Genomic DNA, 23,234 nt, shown 5'->3' on the forward strand with positions numbered 1-23,234 from the left:
ACACACACACATATATAATTATACATATATCTTTATACATTTTTAATGAATATCTGAGGATAAATTCTTTCAAGGTGGGGTGAATTAAAATATGTGTACATTTTTCCATAAGTATGTATTGGCCTCCACAAGGTTTATTTTGTTGATCCATCAAAGTTGGAGCAGAGTTGTATTCCCTTACACAAGCCAATACCAGTTATTATGGTTCTTTTTTTTCTTTACTAACATAGTGGACAAACTAACATCTTACTGCCCGAATTCTGCATTTCTTTCATGACTCCTCAGTTAACTTTCTTTTCTTGCACCTTTTTTCTCAGCTTTTTGTTGCAAACATTTATCAGCCATTTGTACTATCTGCCTGTGAACTACGTGCTCTGGTCCTTCAGCCACCTTTCTGTTGGGACACTTGTCCTCTAACTCTTGGTTACTAAAAGGTCTCTTATATCAAAGTGAATGCATTACCCCTTTGTGAGTCATACAGTGTGCCAAGAGTGTGGAGAAACTGGTGCTCTTATACATTGTTTGGGAGGGAGGTTATAAAACTTAAAGGGCCATTTTGAAGAACAACTTGAACATGTCTCTCAAGCCGTTAAAGTTATATTCTCCCTAGAATATTTATCTTACAAAAATATAGAAATGTAAAGGGATATGTGCATGCCGGTTCGCCGAAGTACTGTTTATAAAGCAAAGGAACAGGCCCATCAATAGGGAGTAGGTTGCATAAATAACACCGTCACCTTACACTTTGGAAGGAAGTTGTTATGGAAGGAAGGAGACAGTTTATCTACAAGGATTATTTTCAATTCTTCTGCATAGGAGGTTTGTCTAGTCACCTCCATTTATTTATTCCATCATTTGTTTAAAGGGACTCATGAATATTTATTTTATACTTTGGGGTTATGATACTATGTTATTTATTTCATACTCAAAGCCATTTCAGCTTCAGCTACTGACAGCTGGCTTCGCCATGCCCTCAGCACTGGTTGGTTGGTTTGTTTGAGCACTTTTTTTACTCTTGGCAACTACAAGATATAACGGGACTTCCCTGGTGGTGCAGTGGTGAGGAATCTGCCTGCCAATGCAGGGGACATGGGTTTGATTCCTGGTCTGGGAAGATCCCATGTGCTGTCGGGCAACAAAGCCTGTGCATCACAACTGGAAAATAGTCCCCGCTCACGGCAACTAAAGAAAGCCAGAGAGCAGCCACAAAGACCCAACACAGCCAAAAATGAATTAACTAACTAATTAACTTTAAAAAATGCTACAGGTTCATCCCGTACATTTCTTGCCCCAGTCTGAAACCAGCCATTTCTCCGAGGATCCTTGGCTCCTTTTATTAGATAATGGAATTAGAAACCAAGATCTGGGAGTATATATGCTTGAGCTACTGAGATATCACTGTTTCTAGGTCCTCTCAGATGGCAGAGCAAGGAGATGTGTGTGTGTGTGTGTGTGTGTGCCTGTGCACGCACTAACTCTTGTATATACACATACCTATAAACATTTCTATATCTAACCATCTGTATCTATACTAAACTAAATGAGTACACACTAATGTCTCCAACTCTAATCCATCACCATATGGATCATTCTAGCCTTCTCCTCCTGTTTGCCTGTAACTTCCCACTCCAGCAGGTGGGAGAAACCTGGTTCCTGCCATCTGCCACCCAGCTTCTTAACTGTTCAGTTCCAGGGTCCATGCATAATGGCTTCAGAATGGTTGCCCATCCCCACTTGGGAAACACCTTCACTAGAGTGTAAGACCACATACAGGTCCTTTCACCTTTAGTCTCTCAGGCTCCCTTCAATTCCAGAGTTTCTCAGGCACGCACCTTTCCCCTCACCCTTCTCAGCGTGGTTGTTTCATACATTTATAACCCGGTTAGGCTCATGCGCCATGTTCTACATTCCATCCTAGGACCCCTCAATCTCCACAATGAATTTTCTAATATCTGCGTACACTAAGGTTTACTCTTAGTGCCGTCAAGCTCTATGGGTCTCCACAAATGCACAGCAGCGTGTATCCAGCATACAGCATCATACAGAGCAGTGTTACCATCCTAAAAAACTTCCCTGTTCTTCACTTACTCAACCCTCTCCTCTGCTCATGCCTCTGGCAAACACTGATCTGCTTACCATCTCTACAGTTTTACCTTTTGCAGAATTTTTTTCAACATTTTCCCGAACTTTTTTTTAAAAAATGGGGTAGGTAATCACATGTATGTTACCTTCTCAGACTATTTTTCTTTCTTCTTTTGGCCACATCGGGCTACTTGCAAGATGTTAGTTCCTGTGCCCTTGGCAGTGAAAGCACAAAGTCCTAACCACTAGACCTCCAGGGCATTCCCCAGACTGGCTTCTTTCAGCTTGTAATATGTATTTAAGATTCTTCCATGTCTTTCTATGGCTTGAGAGTGTATTCTTTCCTTTTTTTTTGGAATGAATACTATTTATTCCACTGTATGAGTTTACCAATCTGTCTATCCTTTAACCTACTGAGGGACACCTTAGTTACTTTCAGTATATGACCTTTACAAATAAAGCTGCTATAAACAACTGTGTGTATCTGCATGTATGTGTATAGGTAGACTTAAGATTCCAAATAAACTGGATAAATATCGAAGAATGCAATTGCTGGACTGTACCATTTTTTCACTCCCACCAGCAGCAAATGAGAGTTTATATTGCTCCAAACACTTGCCAAGAATTGGTACTGTCAGGTTTGGTGAGTTTGTTTTGTTTTGGTTTGGAGGATTTTTTTCTTTTTGTATTTTAGGCATTCTAAAAGGTTGTAGTGTTTGCCATTTTCCCAATGGCAAATAATGCTGAGCATCTTTTCATATGCTTATTTGCCTTTGGTATATCTTCTTTGGTGAAGTATTTATTCAGATCTTTGACCCATTTTTTAATTGGGTTACTTTCTTTTTGTTGAGTTTTAAGAATATATTTTGGATTCAAGTCTTATTATATATGTGTTTCACGAATATTTTCCCCAGGCTGTGCTTTGTCTTTTAATTCTCCTAACTGTGTCTTTTGCAAAATATAAGATTTTAATTTTAATAAAGCCCAGCTTGCCAATTCTTTTCTTTTATGGACTGTGCTTTGATGTTATATCTAATAATTCATCACCAACAGTCATATAGATTTTCTTCTATGTTTAAGTTTTATAGTTCTATGTTTTACATTTAGGTTTATGGTCAATTTTTATTTAATTTTTATGGAAGGCCTAAAGTCTTGCAGGGTCGTTTTTTCAAACACAAAAAAATACTTCCAACTATTTCAGTACTGTTTGTTCAAGAAATTACCCTTTCTCCATTAACTCCCCTCATGCATTTGTCAAAGGTCAGTTGCCTATATTTGTCTGGGTCTAGTTCTGGGCTCTCTATTCTATCAACCTAGGTATCTATTCTTTTGCCAGTACCATACTGTCTCAATTACTATAACTTTACAATCAGTCCTGAAATCAAGCAGAGTGAGTCCTCCAACTTTGTTCTTTTTCTGGTTATTCTAAGGCTTTAGCCTTTCCATATAAACTTTAGAATCAGCTTGTTGATATTTATGAAATAGTCTCAGGAGACTGGGGTTCAATCCCTGGGTTGGGAAGATCCCCTGGAGGAGGGCATGGCAATCCACTCCAGGATTCTTGCCTGGAGAATGCTGTGGACAGAGAAGCCTGGTGGGCTACAGTCCGTGGGGTCACAAAGAGTTGGACACGACTGAGCAGCTGAGCACGGCACACAGCACATGAAATAGCTTGCTGGGATTTTTAAAAGATAAGTTTACTTATTTATCCACTGCTGGCTGCGCTGGGTCTTTGGTGCCGCTCAGGGTTTTCTCTAGCTGTGGAGAGCAGGGGCTACTCTCTTTCTGTGGGGGCCTCTCTCATTGCAGAGCACCATCTCTAAGGCGTGCAGGCTCAGTAGTGGCTCCTGGGCTTCAGAGCACGGGCTCAACAGTTGCAGCATACAGGCTTAGCTGCTCCGTGGCCTGTGGGATCTTCCCAGGTCAAGGATCAAACCTGTGTCTCCTGTGTCGGCAGGTGGATTCTTCAGCACTGAGTCACCAGGGAAGCCCGGCTTACTGGGATTTTGACTGGAGTTGAATTGAGTCTACAGATCAAGCTGGAACAAACGGACATCTTAGTAATGTGTCTTCTAATATATGAAGACAGAATATCTATTTCAGTCTACTTTGACTTCATTAGGATTTTCCAGTTTTTCGCATATAGAACCTGTACATACTTTGTTAGAGTTATACCTAAGTATTCCTTGTGCGTGTGTGTGCACACACTACTGTAAATGGTGGTGTTATTTTTAAATTTCAAATTCCAATTCCTCATTGCTGGTATACAGAAAAGCTTTTATATTGATCTTGTGCCCTGAATCCTTGGTATACTCACTATGGTTCCAGAAGTTTTAAAAATAGACGCCTTTGGGATTTTCTGCACAGATGATCATGTCATCCTTATTTACTTATTTTGGTTGCGTGGGGTCTTAGCTGCAGCACAGATCATCGTCAAAATGGCTCAGCAGCTGCAGCATGTGGGCTTAGGTGCTCCAAGGCACATGGGATTTTAGTTCCCTGACCAGGGTATCCTGCATTGCGAGGTGGGTTCTTTACCACTGGACCTCCAGGGAAGTCCTAATCATGTCATCTTTGAATAAAGACAGTTTTAGTTCTTCCTTCTCAGTCTGAGTATCTTTTTATTCCCTTGTCTTACTGCACTAGCAAGGACTTCCAGTTCAATGTTAAGTGGAAGTGGTGAGAGAGCACGTCCAGTCTTAAAGGGAAAGCTTCGAGTGTCTTAATGTTAAGTATGATGTCAGCTGCAGGATTTTCTGTAGATGTCTTTTATCAAATTGAGGAAGTTGCCCCTCTATTCCTGATTTGCTGAGAGTTTTTTTGTATTATGAATGCATGGTGAATTTTGTTAAATGCTTTTTTTTGGTCGACTGATAAGATGTTATGCTTTTTCTTCTTTAGCCTGTTAAAACAGTGGATTACATTAATTCATTTTCAACTGCTGAATCAGTCCATGCACACATGGAATAAATGCCTCTTGGTCATGGTGCTAGTAAGCTTGTAAAACACATAAGCTATTACGATCAGGATCACTGTTTTGGTGGTAGAGCTAGCACTGGAGTTAAGGCACTGGGGACTAAGATATCCCCCGGGAATTTTCACAACAGTATTAGAAGTGAATAAAGCAGAACAGTTATGAACACAAAGAGCTTTAGCTAATCAACCACAAATGAAAACAATCAAAGCATAAAGTAAAGAAAAATCCAGGTTTTAGAATGCTATCCTTTCTTACAAGAAAGTGACTTTTGCTACAAATTTCTCAATAAGCCCACTCATGGTTTCCTTAGAAACCTGGATTAAGATGGGAAAGCAGAGGTCCCAGCCTCTCCCTGCCCCCCCCACTGGATTCCTGGTGCTGCAATAAAACCCTGTCTGGTCTCTGCCTGAGCCTCCATGGGCAGGGAACCACCCTGTATCAGGAGAAAGCAACCGCCTACCCACTTCTATCCCTTGCTCCCTGCACTTACTGATTAGGCCCCACAAGTTCTATTCAGTCCGTTTCCCCATAAGAACCCCTCAATTACTTGAAAACCTTAATTACGTCCTCTCCAAGTCTTCACATTCCTAGACCCTTCCTCGATCCTTGTATAACATGCTTTCTCTCCCCTCACCCTCCGACCCTCTGATCACTGTGACACCCCAGTCTTCACGTGGGGTGCCGAGGTCCAGACATAACTGTCTAGGAGTGGTTGGATAAAGCATAGGAAAGTGGGATTATCACACAGTTATTAGAACTGAGCCATCCTAGTTTAAATTTTTAATTTAAATTTTTTAAAAAATGACAACACCAATTACTGGCAAGAATATGACACAACACAAGCTTTCCTTCATTGCTGGTGAGAATGCAAAATGGCACAGACATGATCCAGTAACTGTACTCCTAGGTATTTACCCAGTTGATTTGAAGTCTTATGTCCACACACCAAAAAAAAAAAAAAACAACAACATGCAAATGTTTATAGCATTTTTATTCATAATTATCAAAAAGTGGAAGTCCTTTGATAGATAAATGGACAGACAAACTGGTAAATCCAAACACTGAATAGGACTCACTTAAAAAGAAAAGCCATCAAGCCATAAAAATACATGAATGGATCTTAAATGCATGTGGCTAAGTGAAAAGACAGTCTGAAAAGGCTACATACATACGCGTCCCCTTTTTTTCAGAGTCTGGAGAAGTGAACCTGTAGAGCTAGCAGGCAGATCAGCATCTGGACCGCCGCCTTCCTCTCCACAGCAAATCCTGCCTTATTCTTTGGGCAACTTCAGTATCACCTGAGACCATCACCTTGAGACCACGGCCTCAAGGTCACGTTACCGTTTCGGCAGCTATTAGCACCCACCACTCCAGTCACCTTCTTCTCCTAATTACCAAGGACTGCCCTGCATCAGAGACCTGAAGTTCCCGTCTCAGGCCATAACCTTTAAACCTTCTAGTCCTTACTTTCTCCTTGAGTCCACCCCCACCCCTGTGCCCACTCTTCCCTCTTGCCAGACTCTGGAGTCCCTGGCAACCCTTCCCTCCTTAAAAGCAGACAGATCCTCTATCATTTGTCACTTCAGTCCCTTGCCCTGCGGTCCTTCAAACAGAATCTGCTTTGCTAACTGTGGATGGATCTAACCACTTACCTTCCTGTGCCCCTTTCTTTTGGCTGCAAAGTGCAACTAGAATAAAACCATCCACCCTCATGCCCTGGGGCCACTTTAAAAGCCACAGTCTCTATTTCATCTGGTCCACTGGCTCTACTCATGAGTCTTTTATATTTCCAGGGTCAGTTTTCTCTTTTCCCTGGAATGGTTTTTTCAAGCTTTCCCCAACCCCCTTCAAGATTCCCTGCTGTGTCCCAGCTTCATCTCCAACTCCATGGAGGAAAGAGGAGCCACGAACCTCCTCACACCACACCTACAAGCAGACCTGTGTCCGTATCTTTCCTTTCTGCAGACTCGCCTCTTATGACGCAGAGTGCCCAGGTCCCGGCCTCTCCCACCTTTGCTGGAACTTCACTTCATTATGTATACCTGCTCTCTTCTTAGCTTTACTCTTTCCTGGTCTACTGGCTCCTTCCATTCAAAATAAGAACATCCCCAAGGCTCTTTCCGCTGAAAAGAAAAAAGGACTATTACCACCTCCCTGAACGTCTTCAGCCCCTCCAGCCACTCCTCATCTTTCTCAATGGGAGCAACGCCTACATCTGCTCTCTCCATTCCCTCACACCTCCTACGGCTCAGCCTGCTACAGCCCAGCTTCTATTTCACATCCCCACAAAGCAGCTCCTGCTGAGCTCACCACCGCCGTGCTGCTAAGACTTTCTTTCCAGTCTTTTTAACTGACCCATTCTGTAGCATCCCCATATCCTTGAGACCCTGATTTCCAAACACCACCTTTTCTGGGGGATCTTCTCATCCCCGGGCTGCTCGTTCTCAGCTCTCACAGGGGCTTCTCTTGCTCCCAGGGTGATCTCATCCACTCCTGTGCTTCGTTTGCAGCTGATTCAGTATCTGCATCTCCATGCTGGATCTTTCCCCTGACTCCCAGACGCAAACATCTGATACCTGCTGCACAGCTGAACTCATACGTCCAAACCCTTTTCATCTCCTCCCTCACAGCTGCTCCTCCTCTGTGCTCGCTATCTCAAAGAGAGATGCTGCCAAGGACCAAAGGGGCCCTCCTTGCACCTCCCTGTCATCTCCCTCCATGTCTCATCAATCACCGAGAGCTACCATTTGGTCTCAATATTCTGTTGAGTCTGGCCACTTCACATCTCTATTCTTCACCTGGATGAATGGGACAGACTCCGATCCAGTCTCCTGGCCTCCCTTCCAACTGCCCACACCTCTCCTCTGGTTTTCCCATCCTAATGCTGATTCCCCTGGACTGTCAGCCCCTCCATTACTTCTGTCTCCCCATTTAGACTGTGAGCAAGGGCTAAATCTAGTTTACTATTGACCACCCTGGACCAAAGACAGAGCCTGGGGCGTGCTCAGTCAATGTCTATTAAATAAATAAATGAATGTAACTAGAAGCAATGAGCCTCAGATGAAAGTGGGTTTATACAATGAGGAAAGAACAGTTGTTTGGAGGTAGCTTTTGGAAGGGAAAATACTAACACTGCCTCCAAGCTCTGTGATAAATGAGGTCTGGGAGAACCAGGGGGATCCACTGGAGTCATGTTCATAAAAATGGGGGAGGCTTTTCAACAGAGAAACTCATCAGCTATGTGACTTTGAGCAAGTTATTTCATTTTCTAGACTCTCAGAATTCTCATTCATAAAATGGGTTTAAAATATCAGCCTCAGTGGGCTTTGTGAAAACAGAATCAAATGCAGGTTAAATGCTCAGTACAGTGTCTAACTCAGGTGATTTGAGCCTAAGTGCTCAATAAACTTTTTTTTTTTTTAAGAGTCTTGATTAAAGCCAAGAAGGAGTGGGAACATTCAGGGGTTAGGCTAATGACGGGAGTTGGGGGCAGGGGGGAAGGGGGCAGTTACAAGAGTGATGGGGTATCAGCAGGAAAGCTCCAAGCAGGAAGAGTGCCAGAGGGAAGAAGGTCTGCGGGGGCCCTGCCATCACTCTCAGCCACCTCCTGCCCGAGCACCGACTTTCCTGGAGGAACTGCCAGTCCTCCAGTCTCACTCCCTGCCACCCAGACCCCTACCCGCCTCCACCGGAAGGCCTGCTTCTGCGACTTGGCCAGCCAGAGCCTCGTGTTTCCTGTCGGGGCCATGAGGTCAGGGTGCACAGCAGAGGATCCAAACCAGGGCCATCAACCCCGGAGTCTCAAGTGCAGGACATGGAACGGAAAAGAGGCAGGTCTTTTCTGCGGGAGTTGCCCTCACAGGGAGCTGCCGAATGCCGTCTCAGAACCAGAAAGGAGGAGGCTGCTTGTGGGGGGCCAGCGCAGAGGAAAGCGGGACCTCCAGGTGGAGACAGAAGTATCGCCTGAGGTCCCCCGAAAACACATGGAGTCTAACTTCTCCCTGGATTTGCTCCATGAGCCAGCAGGGGTTTCCGTCATGAGGAGCTATGCGTATATATACTGAGCAGAGTGAAAGCTACCCTCCGGGGCAAAGCGTTGAGACCCTCTGCCCTGTCCAGCCCCCGCTAATATGTAAGCATCTTATGACCCACACTTGGACTTGTCCAGGCCTCAGAACAGGTTAGCAGCAGAGACCGGACTGGAACCAAGTTCTCCCAATTCCCTGTCCATCTCTTCCAAATTCTTCATCTTCAGGACACAATTCCCACCCTACCGCCAGCACTTGGGCCCAAAGCTAACCTTGCTTTCAGCTTGTAGCTCCCATGACACTGCTGCTGCTACTGCTGCTGCTAAGTCACTTCAGGCATGTCTGACTCTGTGCGACCCCATAGACGGCAGCCCACCAGGCTCCCCTGTCCCTGGGATTCTCCAGGCAAGAATACTGGAGTGGGTCGCCATTTCCTTCTCCGATGCATGAAAGTGAAAAGTCAAAGTGAAGTCACTCAGTCGTGTTCGACTCTTCGCGACCCTATGGACTGCAGCCCACCAGGCTCCTCTGTCCGTGGGATTTTCCAGGTAAGAGTGCTGGAGTGGGGTGCCACTGCCTTCTCTGCCCATGACGCTACCACCTGTTTTAAAGCTAATTCTATTAGTTTACTGTGTGTCAGGTGCTGAGCTAAACCTTTTACATCCATGATTCTCGTCTGATCTTCAAAAACCACTTGAAATGATTCTTCCTATTTCATATATGATGAGGAAGGTCAGAGGCTGAAAGACAAGCCAAGATCATACCGGTAACAGGTCGCACAGCTAAGATGCACACTCAGGTCTGCTGGGTTCCATGCAACCACAGCTTCTCAGACTGCTGTCCTCTAAAGTATTCATGCAAAAACTCGGGGGCTTTGGAGGGCCAGCAGAAAATCCAGTCACTTAACTTAAATGCACTCACTTAAATGCAAATGTATACATGTGTCTATTTGTCTAAGGGCAGGTTCAAAGGTGATACATCAGATTCTCAACAAAAACCAAAAAACCCATGATTCAAAAAGGGTTGAGAACTTCTGGCTTTACGATGAACTTCCTGGGGCCAAGGCACAGGCCTGGCCCATAACAAACCCCTGGGGAACTCAGCCCAGCCCTTCCGTCCCAGCCATTCCATAAACAAATGCTAAGGGACGCAGGCCCCATGGAGGAGCAGCCACATCCTCCAGGACTGACCAGAGCACTGGCTCTGGTTTGGTCACAGGGAGCCTCAGATTCCCCAGCAACCTCCTTCCATTCAGCTAATCTTTCTTCTTCCCCACCCAGGCCAAAAAATGCTTGAACGCCTACTAGACACAGACACTGTGCTAAGAGCCCTACGTAGATCATCTCATTTAATGTTTGAAACAACTGTGCAAAGTGAGTACTACCATGATTTTCATTTGCAGATAAGGAAACAGGCTCAGAGAGGTAAGTGACCTGCTTGCCTTTAGCTGGAGTCTGATGAGCAGCCTGGTTGACACATACGAAAGTCGGCCAGGAGGGGATGGATACCAATCAGTTCATCTCAGGGAAAGCAGCTCTGGCGGCTGACAGCCAGGCCGTGGGCCAGTTTTCAAGCCAGAGCTGGTACCAGGGCTGCGTCTAGGAACTGCTCTCTAAGTGGCTCACAGGCCGGCAGGAAGACCATCTCTCAGAGCATCCTGTTTGGGAAAAGGCAGCTTTACTTCTGGCTTGCTTCACCCGCTTGGTCCGAGCTGGACACGAAACAACTGTTCGCAGAACAAGCCGCGCTGCCCTTTGCCAAGCTGACCTGGCCTCCGCGTGCAAAGCAGATTACATCAGAGCCCCCAGTGGCCCTCCTCCCGGAGCGCTGTGGCTGATCAGAGGTGGGACTCGGCTGGCTCCCAAATAGTTTTGCTAAGGAAACTATGAATCCCCTGATAGTGTGTACACATCTGGTTGTTTTTAAAAGACTAAGCTCAGTTGAAAAGGAAAAGATTTTGAAAATAAAGAGTAAAAAAAAAACAAAACACAAAAGGCTTCAGAATTTCTCTTTTCAAAACAAACGATGTACAGTCCCTACCGCAGATGTAGCTAGGCCTTCCGTAGTCCCTACTGTATCTCATAAAACAATGGTAATGCGAACTCCAGCCCTGATCAGCTGACTACAAGCTGGTGCCTCTCTGAGGGCTCCCGCTGTGCTCGGGGAGGTAGCCAGCTGAGGCTGGAGAGGCTGAATAATGGTGATGCATAGCACCCGGCATTTCCGAGAGGGATGGCCCAGCTGGAGGGAAGGCCCAAAGGGAACCCAGGCCCAACACTCCGGGCTCCAGTCACGTATGCTGTGCAACCGCTAGGCCACTGTCCTCATTTGAAACCAGAGAAACAGAACAAAGAGGAAAGGCTGTCAACAGCCCCATTTGGAGGTTTGGTCTATTCAAGGAGGTCTTGCAGGATACTTTCTACCGAAGATCATGTTCTGGCAGGTCTGTCTGAGCAATCAGAAGCCCGCCACCCCCCAACCCCCCAGCTCCCCAGCTCAGTTGGTCCAAGTCCTTGATAACATTCCTTTAGGTGGGGATGCAGCTTCATACGTGGAGCAAAGGTTCTGAGTGAGCCTCTCTGGTCTGTAGTAGTAGCATGGGTGGGGCCAGTGACCAGGTCATCAGGAATTCAAAGAAATTGAATTCAAGGAGCATTTATTGAGCACCTCATTCTTTCACGCTACACATACGTACTGAATACAGCTGACGCTCGGTAAGGTGGTAGGGGAAACAGAGATGAACAAGACAAACACAGTTCCTGCCCTCATGGAGCCCGCAGACTGGCCAGGAAGATGGAGACTAAAGAGCTACACAAAGTGCGGCCAGACAGGGAAAGGGCCACATGGAGACGCAGAGGCGCAATGAGGGGACACATGACGGGGAGCCCTGACACCGGCTGGGATTCACGGAAGACTCCCGGAGAGGGTGACATTCTGGCTGAGATCAGGTTAGGAGCTGAACAGGGAGAACAGCATGGATGGGGGCCTCATGGGACTGAGACGTGATGAAGCACGAAAGAGGAGGGAGGCCAGGAAGGCCGAAGCCCACAGAGTAGAGGGGAGGCCAGAAGCCAGACCCACCATACAGGACCTTGCAGGGCACGTCAAGGATGCCTGGAGAACCTTAGCTTCAGTGGAACTAAAAGCCACCGAAATGATTTAGATACAGAAAAGATGTGTTCAATTCCATCTGTTGTGTGAAAAAGGACTGTGATCGCACAAGCATGGATGAAGGTGGGGGGTTCAGGAAGAGGGGTTTGGACTGGGGCTGGTGCCTGGGAGTGAAGCCTGGAGGGGCTCCCAGCCTATGGGGGACAACAGATTACTATCTGCACACGCATGTGCATGGGGTGTTCTTACCTGGTTAAACCTCCGAGTAAAGGCCACGACGTTGGGGGCGAGACTATGTTTCTCCTTCTTACTCCATCCACAGCTGGCTAGTTCCTAGGAAGCATAGAGTCAATTTCAAACAGTGATTTCAATGAGGATGCAAATACAGACGGGCATCTACCTGGAAGCTGGGCCCAGAGGTGGGGAAGGGCTGAACCTTGGCCATCTGTGCCCTCCCAGGGTGGGGGAGAATCTCCTCCTCCTCTAGAGAAAGGGGCTGGGTCCACAGGTAGAGGGGCATCCTGGGACCCCCCAGAGGCGAGGGTGAGAAGCAGGTTACTTATCTCTACAACCTCAGCCACATCTCTCGTGACTTCTGTGCCCAAATTATTCTCAATCCCACAAGGCCACTCTCCCAGCTCCCTGTGACTAGAAGTCCCTTCTTAATGCAGACTGTCTGATAGAGGGTACAATGTTATAATAAGGAGGATTCACCATCCCCTCCCAGGGCTAACTTAAAATCTGGCTGAAGATTCTCATTGGCCCAGGGACATCCTCCATTCCTGGAATCAGGGAACATTCCAGGCCAAGCCCATTGTTATCAGAGAAGCTTTTGGATGACCTTGGATTCTTTCCTGAAGCTGGCCTCTCCTCTCTCTCACACAAGCAAAGGGGGCAGGAGGAGAGGTGCCCTTAATATCTTTTTCAGGAGCCTTGTCTCTTTTTTCCTAGCAGGTTTAGCATTATAATTTGAAGAATCAAATGACCTAAATATTACCTATCAGTGAGACTGGTACCAAGAACCCCCGCTATGTGTGGGCAGGGGACAGGAAGCCTCACTTTTTATCTCACAGAATTTTCACCATATCAGTTTTAATAAAGAAGAAGAGGGCTCAGCACTACTCATCCTCCTGAATGAATGCTCTGAAAATCACTCAGTCGTGTCCAACTCTTTGCGACCCCATGGACTATACAGTCCATGGAATTCTCCAGGCCAGAATACTGGAGTGGGTAGCCATTCACCATTCTCTTCTGCAGGGGATCTTTCCAACCCAGGAATCTAACCGGAATCTCTTGCATTGCAGGTGGATTCTTTGTCAGCTGAGCCACCAGGGAAGCCTAAGAATACTGCAGTGGGTAACCTATCCCTTCTCCAACAGCTCTTTCCAACCCAGAGATCAAACCCAGGTCTCCTGCATTACAGGAGGATTCTTTACCAGCTGAGCTACCACAGAAGTCCATTAATTTGGTAGCCATTCCCTTCTCCAGGGAATGTTCCCAACCCAGGGATCGAACCCAGGTCTCCTGCATTACAAGAGGATTCTTTACCAGCTGAGCTACCAGAGAAGTCCATTAATTTGGTAGCCATTCCCTTCTCCAGGGAATGTTCCCAACCCAGGGATCAAACCCAGGTCTCCCGCATGGCAGGCAGATTCTTTACCAGTTGAGCAACCAGGGAAACCCAAGAATACTGGAGTGGCCTATCCCTTCTCCAGCGGATCTTCCCGACCCAGGAATCTAACCGGAGTCTCCTGCATTGCAGGTGGATTCTTTGCCAGCTGAGCGACTAGGGAAGCCTTGGCTCCCCTTCTTTTCTCAAGTAGACATGAGTCTGAGCTGCAGAGTTTACCTCTGTTTACCATGATTCTCCTTGCTCTGAAATGTCTATCTGGGTTTCTTTCCAAATGTGTACTACTGAGCCCTCCCACCAGCCCACTTTAGAACACACGCTTCCATCAGTCTGCAGATGTGCATCACTGCCCTTTTGAAGTATAGTTGTGAAGGCAAGGGCTTCTCTCCCAGGTGGACCCTAAAGCCAGCTCTGAAATGTATGGACTATAATCTGATAGAAAAGAGAATTTGTAAAACGGATGTTCAAGGACTGATTGTTGCCCAATTGCTGGTGACAGTTCCCCCCTTTGTTTTTTCCTGAATTCTTTATTAATTAAACAGCGGAAGTTATATACATATCCATAGGAGGGGGGCTGCACATCGCATGTTTGTGAGTGCTCGTTTAATTCAGTGCTTGGGTTTTATTTTCACACCGTAAGTAACATAGGAAGGCATTCTCGAAGGGAGCAGTGTGGACCTAGCAGACAGACCGAGGTCAGAGTCTGCCCTCCACATATCAGCTGCATTCTGAGAAGAACCTCAATTTTCTCATCTTGAAATGGGTATGATGATATATTTACCCACGAAGCTCTTGAGAACAGGTAAGTGAGATTAAAGCATACACGGGGCACCTGGTATGTAGCAATAACTTGATAAAGGTCACCCTCCTCTTCCCAGGGTCAGCCACGTGCTGTCAGACATGACTTTAACTCCAAACACTCCCTTCTTTATTCCACATGTGCTCTCACTGCTGTCTTGAATTACTAACACAAATCTATCCTTATTTCTCTTTCATTTTGCTGATGTCATGCAGGCAGGAACCAAAGCAGGAACTTAATACATCTGCCCCAAAGTTGCTTGATTTGAACATTCCTGGGCTTCCCTGGTGGCTCAGATGGTAAAGCGTCTGCCTGCAATGCGGGAGACCTGGGTTCAATCCCTGGGTCGGAAAGATCCTCTGGAGAAGGAAATGGCAACCCATCCCAGTATTCTTGCCTGGAAAATCTCATGGAGCCTGGTAGGCTACAGTCCATGGGGTTGCAAAGAGTCGGACATGACTGAGTGACTTCACTTCCTTCACTTCCTTAAGAACTTGATTTAAAAACTGAATGCAGGGACTTCCCTGGTGGTCCTGTGGCTAAGATGCTGCACTCCCAATGCAAGAGGCCTGAGTTCAATCCTTCCCTGGTTAGGGAACTAGATCCCACATGCCACAACTAAGATCCAGTGTGGCCAAATAAATAAATAATTTTTAAAATAAAAAAATAAAAACTATGTGCAATTCTTGAACCCTTTCATGCTACAAGACATGTCATGTTCAAAATTAAAACCTCAACACGGCAAAACACTATGTATGAGAGATCCCTTGATAAAAGAAAGTCCTTTCTTTGTTCTGAATCCCAACCCTGTCACTCTTCCTTAGGGACCGCTTTCCTGGCATCAGTTTCATCGTGACGGAGGAAGAAGAGAGGGATGCTGAGGCTAACTCTACAGAACTGCGGTGGAGACCAAGAGAGACAAAGCCCGACAAAGGAGGGGACACGCAGGGCGCAGGCCTGGCTCACAGCGGATTCATCTGGGGGATGCACAGGGCATGAGCCTTCCTCACTGCTGAAACCTCCCAAAACCGGTACAGAGAGATTTATCAAGATGTCAAATGAAATAAGACCATTCTAACTGCACTAAAACAAGTCCTGGGCCCAGCCTCTTTGGCACTATTCCTCTTCTGTGTTTGGCCTTATTGGAATACAAGAGATTCCATCTGTGTGAAGCGGGTTTGGAAAATGTGAAGTAATAGAGCAACACTCCTCCAGTCACTAATGCCTAAAAAAGGTCTACGCTACGGAACCAATTTGAGCATAATTAAGTTAAAATTGACCAGAGGAGACAGGGCTGGTTCTGGAAGGGAGACGGGGGGCTGGGGTGAAGCTGGTAAGGCCCTTGTAGCCTGCATGCTGGAGAGCCAGGCTGCTGTGCCCGGGCTGCATGGGGCCTGATCTTGCCCAGGCTGCCACTGGTTCTGAGCTCTCTGCCGAGGTCCACTGGACATGAAAGGACAGGAAGAACCCAGTCAGTCCTCGCCAGCTTCCTGTAGCACCTCTCCTCCATCATGCGGCTGTTTCCCTGGGTCTATCAGGGAGAAACTTTCTGCCACTAAATAAGCTGCCTCCTCTCCCTTCCTCGGGCTTCAGTGGAAGGCAGGTCCCATATTCTGGGCTCTGGCTCCCTTGCCCTCCCTGCTCAGAGCTCTTGCTCTGATGCCTTTTCTGGTACCTGTATCTTTAAACCTCTTCCTCTCCAGTTTCTTCCCTGCTAGCAATTTAAGAAGCTTAAACATAAGCCTTTCTGGCAAATAACAATAATGGTGATGACATATCACCTTGGCAGTAATAACCAAGGCCATCTTTTCCAGACCTCCGGCTCCTCCAGCTCCCACTCACTCTATTTCTTCCCTTTTCAGACCCATCTCTTGAAAGCGTTCCTGGCCACCTCTTTCTTGATCCCCTGGCGGGGGAACCCCTCTGTTTTCCACTCTCTGTCCTCGCCCCCTAGCTCTGCATTCTTCTGGTTGTCTTCTCGCTTCTTGTGCCAGCACCCTCCCCCCCCTAATTCCGAGTGGTTTTTCAGTTGCTTTATTCTTTTCTGACACATGTCCCCCAAGTGGTGAAAGTGTTAGTTACTCAGTCATGGGGTTGACTCTGTGATCCCATGAACTGTAGCACAGCAGACTCCTCTGTCCATGGAATTCTCTAGGCAAGAATACTGGAGTGAGTTGCCATTTCCTTCTCCAGGGGATCTTCCCAACTCAGGGACTGAACCCAGGTTTCCTGAATTGCAGGCAGAATCTTTCCCATCTGAGCCACCAGGGCTTCCCACGTCTCCCAAGCCCCACCTAAACCTGTCCAAGGTCACCTGCCAGGAAGGTGCCTGCATCCCTTCCAAGAAGATCACACTTCCCCATGGCTTCCAGCACACTCCAGTGTCCAGCCCAAATTTCTCTTCTGACTCCAGACCAGTAGAGTCAGCCACCTCCTGGCCACACCTTCCTTGGCTTCCCACAGACACCCTAAAATCAGAAGGCCCAGAACCAAAAGAGTGTCTGATCAGCTGCCTTAAATAAAGAACACCTAAAGACATGAGAATCATTTAGATGTTCAAAGGACAATGTTTATAACAAACTGTCCATGGAAAAAAATCCCTAGCCAGTGTAAAAACAATTTTGTCTTAACATCCCCATCTGTAAGCATTCCCGGGTGAGAACAAGAGTCAACACTGGTCTCTGCTCACCCTGGAAGCTTCTCTGGCCGCCAGCTTTGTGCTTAGGGTTTTAGGAGTCAGATGCCCTGAGGTGGCCTGAGAAAGGCCTGACCAGACTGTGTCTGGGGTCAGTGAGGTAAGGCCCTGGAAGAGGCGATCTGGGGAAGAGGACAAAATTCTCCCAGAAGACCCCCACAGGATCTAAGCCACTGAGCCACACAAGGCCCTTCCACGCATGAGCTAATTCTATCTACAGTCTTCTCCAAATTACATTCCTAAAACATGCCCACATGGAAAATGTACCACCTCAAGGGAAGGTCACTAAATCTGACCTCAGGGACCACCACCAGGCGGCAGCAGCCAGTGACACCACATTACCATGTTGCTCAATGGCAAGCTTTTCCCCTTCTTCCTCTCCCCATATTTCTCCCCATCCCTCCCATCCTGCCCTCTGGAACAATCTTCAGAAGAACTGGCGGGACAGTCATGAACTAGTCAAAGGAGTTTTAGAAACATCACAGGGAGTGGGTGACCCACTGAGGTAACTGGGGGGAGACAGCACCAGTTTGTGGGTTGGTTCAGTTCAGTTCAGTTCAGTCGCTCAGTCGTGTCCGACTCTTTGTGACCCCATGAATCGCAGCACGCCAGGCCTCCCTGTTCATCACCATCTCCCGGAGTTCACACAGACTCACGTCCATCGAGTCCATGATGCCATCCAGCCATCTCATCCTCTGTCGTCCCCTTCTCCTCCTGCCCCCAATCCCTACCAGCATCAGAGTCTTTTCCAATGAGTCAACTCTTCGTATGAGGTGGCCAAAGTACTGGAGTTTCAGCTTTAGCATCATTCCTTCCAAAGAAATCCCAGGGCTGATCTCCTTCAGAATGGACTGGTTGGATCTCCTTGCAGTCCAAGGGACTCTCAAGAGTCTTCTCCAACACCATAGTTCAAAAGCATCAATTCTTCGGTGCTCAGCCTTCTTCATAGTCCAACTCTCACATCCATACATGACCACAGGAAAAACCATAGCCTTGGTAGTGAGGGTCTAAGGAACAAGGCATTTCAGAGCTCTCATACCTCACTGCTGGGAATGCAAAATGGTAGAGCCATTTGGGAGGGCCGTTTGGCAGTTTCTTTTTAAAAAAACAATAATAATTTTTTTGGGGGGGGCTGTGCCAAGTCTTAGTTAGAGCATGCAGGATCTTGAGTTTCAGCATGCCAACTCTTCATTGCAGGATGTGGGATCTAGTTCCCTGACCAGAGATGGAACCCAGGCCCCCTGCATTAGGGGCACAGAGTCTTACTCACTGATCCATCAGGGAAGTTCCTGGCAGTTTCTTTTTCATTTTAAGCATACATTTAGCAAATGACCCAGCAATCTCACTAAAGCAAACATCTGTCCACACACAAAAGAAACATGTTCATGTTTATCTCAATTTCCTCAAACTGAAAACAACCCAGATTTCCATCAGTTGGTGAAGGGGAAAACAAATTGTGATCCACTGTTATAATCAACCACTACTCAGCAATAAAATGTATGAACCATTGACACAGACATCAGCACAGAAGGATGTCAAAGACGATGCTGAGTGAAAGGAACCAAACAGGAAAGTATTACAGGATTCCTCTTTAACGACACTCTGAGAAAGGTGATGACTACAGGGCCAGAAACTAGATCACCGACTGCCAGTGGCACGGGGAACGGGGCAGCAGAGAAGCTTTAAGGGGCGAGGCGAGTTCTCACCCTGGATCCTGGTGGTTCCGTGAGACGACGGTCGTCCTGCCTACTGCATCCGCACTTTCACTTTCTGCAGTTTCAGTTACCTGCAGATCCGAACATATTAAACGGAAAATCCCAGAGATAAACAATGCACGCGTTTTAAGTCGTGCACCGTTCTGAAGGGTGATGACATCTCATGCCCTCCAGCTCTGCTCGGTTCAGGACATGAATCATCCTTTGGTCCACCGTGTCCTGCCCATTCGTTAGTCACTGAGTAGCAGGCTCAGTTATTAGACTGATTGTCATGGTGTTGCAGGGTTTGTGTTCAAGTAACCCTTATACTTAATAATGGCCCAGGGATCTTCCTGTTGGTCCAGTGGTTAAGACTCTGAGCTTGCACTTTGATCCCTAGCCAGGGAACTGAGATGCATGCCACGCGGTGCAACCAAAAAAAGGAAAAGAAAAAAAAAGTAATAATAATGGCCCCAAAGCACAGGAGGAGTGATGCTGGCAATTGGGATACACCAAAAAAGAAGCTGTAAAGTGCTTTTCTTCTTTAAATGAAAAGGTGAAAGTTCTTGACTTAATAAAGACAGAAAAAAAAAAAAAACCACCGAGGTTGCTAAGATCTACAGTAAGAACACATCTTCTAGCTGTGGAATTGTGAAGGAGAAAGAAGAAATTCATGCTAGTTTTGCTGACGCCCTTCAAACTACAAAAGATAGAGCCGCAGTGCACGGCGAGTGCTCAGCTAAGATGGAAAAGACATTAAATCTATACACGATTTTGAGAGATGCCACATTCACCTCACTTTTCGTGCAGCATCTTGCTATAATTGTTTTATTTATCATTGGTTATTGCTGTTAATCTCCTACTGCGCCTAATTTATAAATTAACCTTTATCATAGTACGTACGTAGCATAGGGAAAAAACATAGTCCATGTGACCTTTGAACAACACAAGTTTGAACTGCACAGGTCTACTTTTACACAGATTTTTTCAATAAATCATAGAGTAGCACATGATCTGCAGTTGGCTGAATCTTCAGATTCAGAATCTTGGATATGGAGGAACCAGGTATTAGGTGCTCAGTTGCTCAGTCGCATTCAACTCTTTGCAACCCCATGGACTGTAGTCTGCCAGGCTCCTCGGCCCATGGAATTTTCCAGGCAAGAATACTGGAGTGGGTAGCCATTTCCTTCTCCAGGGCATTGTCCTGACTCAGGGATCAAACCCGAGTCTCCTGCATTGGCAGGCAGATTCTTTACCACTGAGCCACCTGGAAAGCTCTTAACTAGTATATGTACATTTAAATTGTATGGATTTAAAATGTTTACATATTATATATTTTAACAGTTGCACACATTTAAATACTTTATTTTTTCTCCAATATTAGACAATGGATGGATAAAAAGAAAAGAGAACCTATGGGTCCTTGACATGAGGCATATTCTCTCCTGAATGGCGCTGGGTCAACACTGGCACACCACCTGGCTTGGGCCCAGATGACATCTGCATGTTCACACTTACATAGCCATAAAAATGGATGCTGCCTGTTGGTTTGCAACTTTTAAAGTCAACCTAAGGAAGGACTGAAGGACTTGGTGCAGCTGCAAAATGTCAGAATGTTAATTTAATTCACTTGACGACGCAAACATATAGCTGACAGAAGTGGTCAGCGGAGGCGGAAAGGAGAAGCACAGGAAGTGGGCAGTGAACGGACACTGTGTAAAGCTGATGAAGCAAGACACAGAGGTTTCAGCGCACCAAGTAAAGATCCAAAAATAACCAGGGAAAGAGGATCCTCTGGGGAGAGGACTGGGGTAAAAGATCAAAGCCTTGCTTTATAAGCTCTTCTCTACTATCAGGATATCAAGAAATGATGACTTTGAAACAAACTTTAATAGGTGACATGTTACAATATTACACACTGTAAACTTTCTAAAATAAAATTTTAACAGTTGAGTAAACACTCAAATTACAAAATTTTTATAAACTCATAACCTGCTGATAACCTGTCGGGGTCAACATCTATGACATAAATGTGTCAACATAAACGACAGATAGTTTTCACAGGACCTGTACCTTCTGAAGGAGTGTGCCTATCAAATCACAACCATCTGGACCTTCAGGAAGCATGTCTGTCCTATAGGAAACGGTAGAGCTTTACCCACAGGAGTAAGAGGAGAAGAGCTGCTAACTGGGGCAGCAGGAAAGTTCCACCAATGGGGCTCCTGCCTTGCTGCCTTAAATCCTCACTGGGACAAAATCAGCTGCGATGAAAAACGGAAGGAAGAGAAAAGGGGAGGAGGAAAGGCCAAAGGAGGCAAGGACGGAAGAGAGGAAGGAAAGGATGAGAAAGGGAGGGATGAGAGAAGAGGGGAGGGAAGCAGGGAGGGCAGGGGAGCCAACTGAGCAGCAGGCCCCGTGCTGGAAGCAGCCCTAGGACCAAAGCTGAGGCCTCGAGGAGCTTAGTGTGCGGCCGGTGGGGGAGACAGGCATGGACCCAAATCGCCGCAACTCAAGACAACAAAGGGCAACGGCACTTTCCTGCTTTGTTTCTGAAGGCTGAAGCCTGAAACGCCTTTCCTAGAGTGGAGTCTTCTGAGTGATGTCAGCAGAGAGAGAGAGGCATCTTTAGCTCTTTCTTGGGAGAAGGAGCGGGAGAAGAGGGAGAAAGAAGGGCAAGGAGGGTGACAAGAAAGGGTGAAAGGGAAGAGAGAGGGAGAGACAGCAGTGACTGACGGTCTATGAGACGCATTTGCGTTCATCTGATATCAGAGCTACAGGACTAGCGATGGGCCAAACAGAACAGCAAAGGACTGAACAAACACGCTGTCGCTCTCTACGTTCCACGGGAGGGAGGAGAGACGAGAAATCTGCGGTAAGTCAGATGATGATAAATCCTTTGGAAAAAATGTTAACCAGGGTGAAGGAATGGGATACTGGAGCAGACGCCTCGGGACGCCTGGCCGGTAAACCAGCCGGAGTGGAGACCGTGAACGAGGTGGGCAGCAAGCTCCGGAGGAGCCGGGAGAGGGTTCCGGGCTGAGAGTTCCAGGAAGGAAGCGCGCGTGGGAAGACCCTGGAAGCTCCGACTGCACACGGTGGGCACTGAGGCTGGAGCTGCTGGAGCCTGGGGAGATGGGAGGAGACGGGCTGCGAAGGAAGGGGGTGGAGGCTTAGAGGGCAGGTAGAGACTGGCGTTGACTCTGAGTGGGACGGAAGGACCACGGAGGGCCCGAGCAGAGCAGCCCCAAGTCTCACGTGGCGCGCAGGGTGGGTTTTACCCACGAGGTGGCGACGCAGTGAACCCAGCCTCCCCGTCAGGGGCTCCTCTGCTGTGCTACAGTCTAGCCTCATACACAGGCAACGTCCTTTTCTCGTGTGAGAGCAAGTCACTTACACCTGCTAGAGGGCTGTGTGTGGAGAAAAGGAGGAGGCTGGCCGGGGAGGAAGGCACTCGAGGGCCTCTGCAGGGCCCAGAAGCCCTGGCCAGACAGACCACAGAGAGGGAAAGAGTTGCCGGGGACAAACGGGTGCCTTCTGCGGAACCGGGGTGTGTGTTCAGGGTAGGGGTCACTGACTGAATAGAAGGAATCCGCTTTTTCAGCTTCTATGCATTTCGATAGAGCCACGCATTCACAGTCGCTACTGTTTCGTCAAGTCCTCAGACTACCGTCTGCTGAGCAAACATGTAGACTGAGGGTCGGGAAGATGATGCAAAGCTTTCCAGCCCCAGGGCTCTGCGGCTCGGCACAATCGGAACCAGCTGTCCAGGCAGGGCAGCAGCCAAGTGCAGCCCTGTGGACCGCCTCCAGTCCATGTGACGGGGAAAGGGCCCCGTGAGCAGAGCGCGGAGAGCCGCCCGCAGCACAGCCGCCCGGATCCCGGGCCAGTCACGAGGCCCACAGGGCCACACGTTCACTTCCCACTCTCACCCTGGGGACTGCGCTCAACCCCCTTTCTCCATAGTCTTGGGACATATTTTTTCCAAATAACATCATTCAGATGTTCTCTTTTTAAAAAGCATACACTTCGGTTTTTTTTTTTTTTTTTGATCAGGGACCTAGCACGTGTTCACTACAGAAAACTTAAACAACACAGAAAGCCCAGAGAAGAGACCTTAAGTCACCCATCAGCCTAACACCCAGAGAACCCAGAATTTACATTCGGTTAATAGTAATGGCAGAAACAACAGCCAGCTTCACTGAACGCTTACTAAGGGTC

The 23,234-nt window shown here is 47.1% G+C and overlaps 1 protein-coding gene across 6 annotated transcripts in view; it reads right to left on the bottom strand.

Moving 5' to 3' along the window:
- The window catches only part of RALGPS1 (Ral GEF with PH domain and SH3 binding motif 1), a 264,443-nt gene that overhangs the window by 185,158 nt on the left and 56,051 nt on the right, over positions 1-23,234 (bottom strand). For all 6 annotated transcript variants that reach the window (XM_068964492.1, XM_068964484.1, XM_068964475.1 and 3 more), the window contains exon 4: positions 12,448-12,531. In XM_068964492.1, the coding sequence (XP_068820593.1) occupies positions 12,448-12,531 (84 nt within the window). The remainder of the gene's footprint in view (positions 1-12,447; positions 12,532-23,234) is intronic.

This window comes from Capricornis sumatraensis, chromosome 1 (assembly GCF_032405125.1).
Source record: "Capricornis sumatraensis isolate serow.1 chromosome 1, serow.2, whole genome shotgun sequence".
Classification (NCBI taxonomy): Eukaryota; Metazoa; Chordata; class Mammalia; order Artiodactyla; family Bovidae; genus Capricornis; species Capricornis sumatraensis.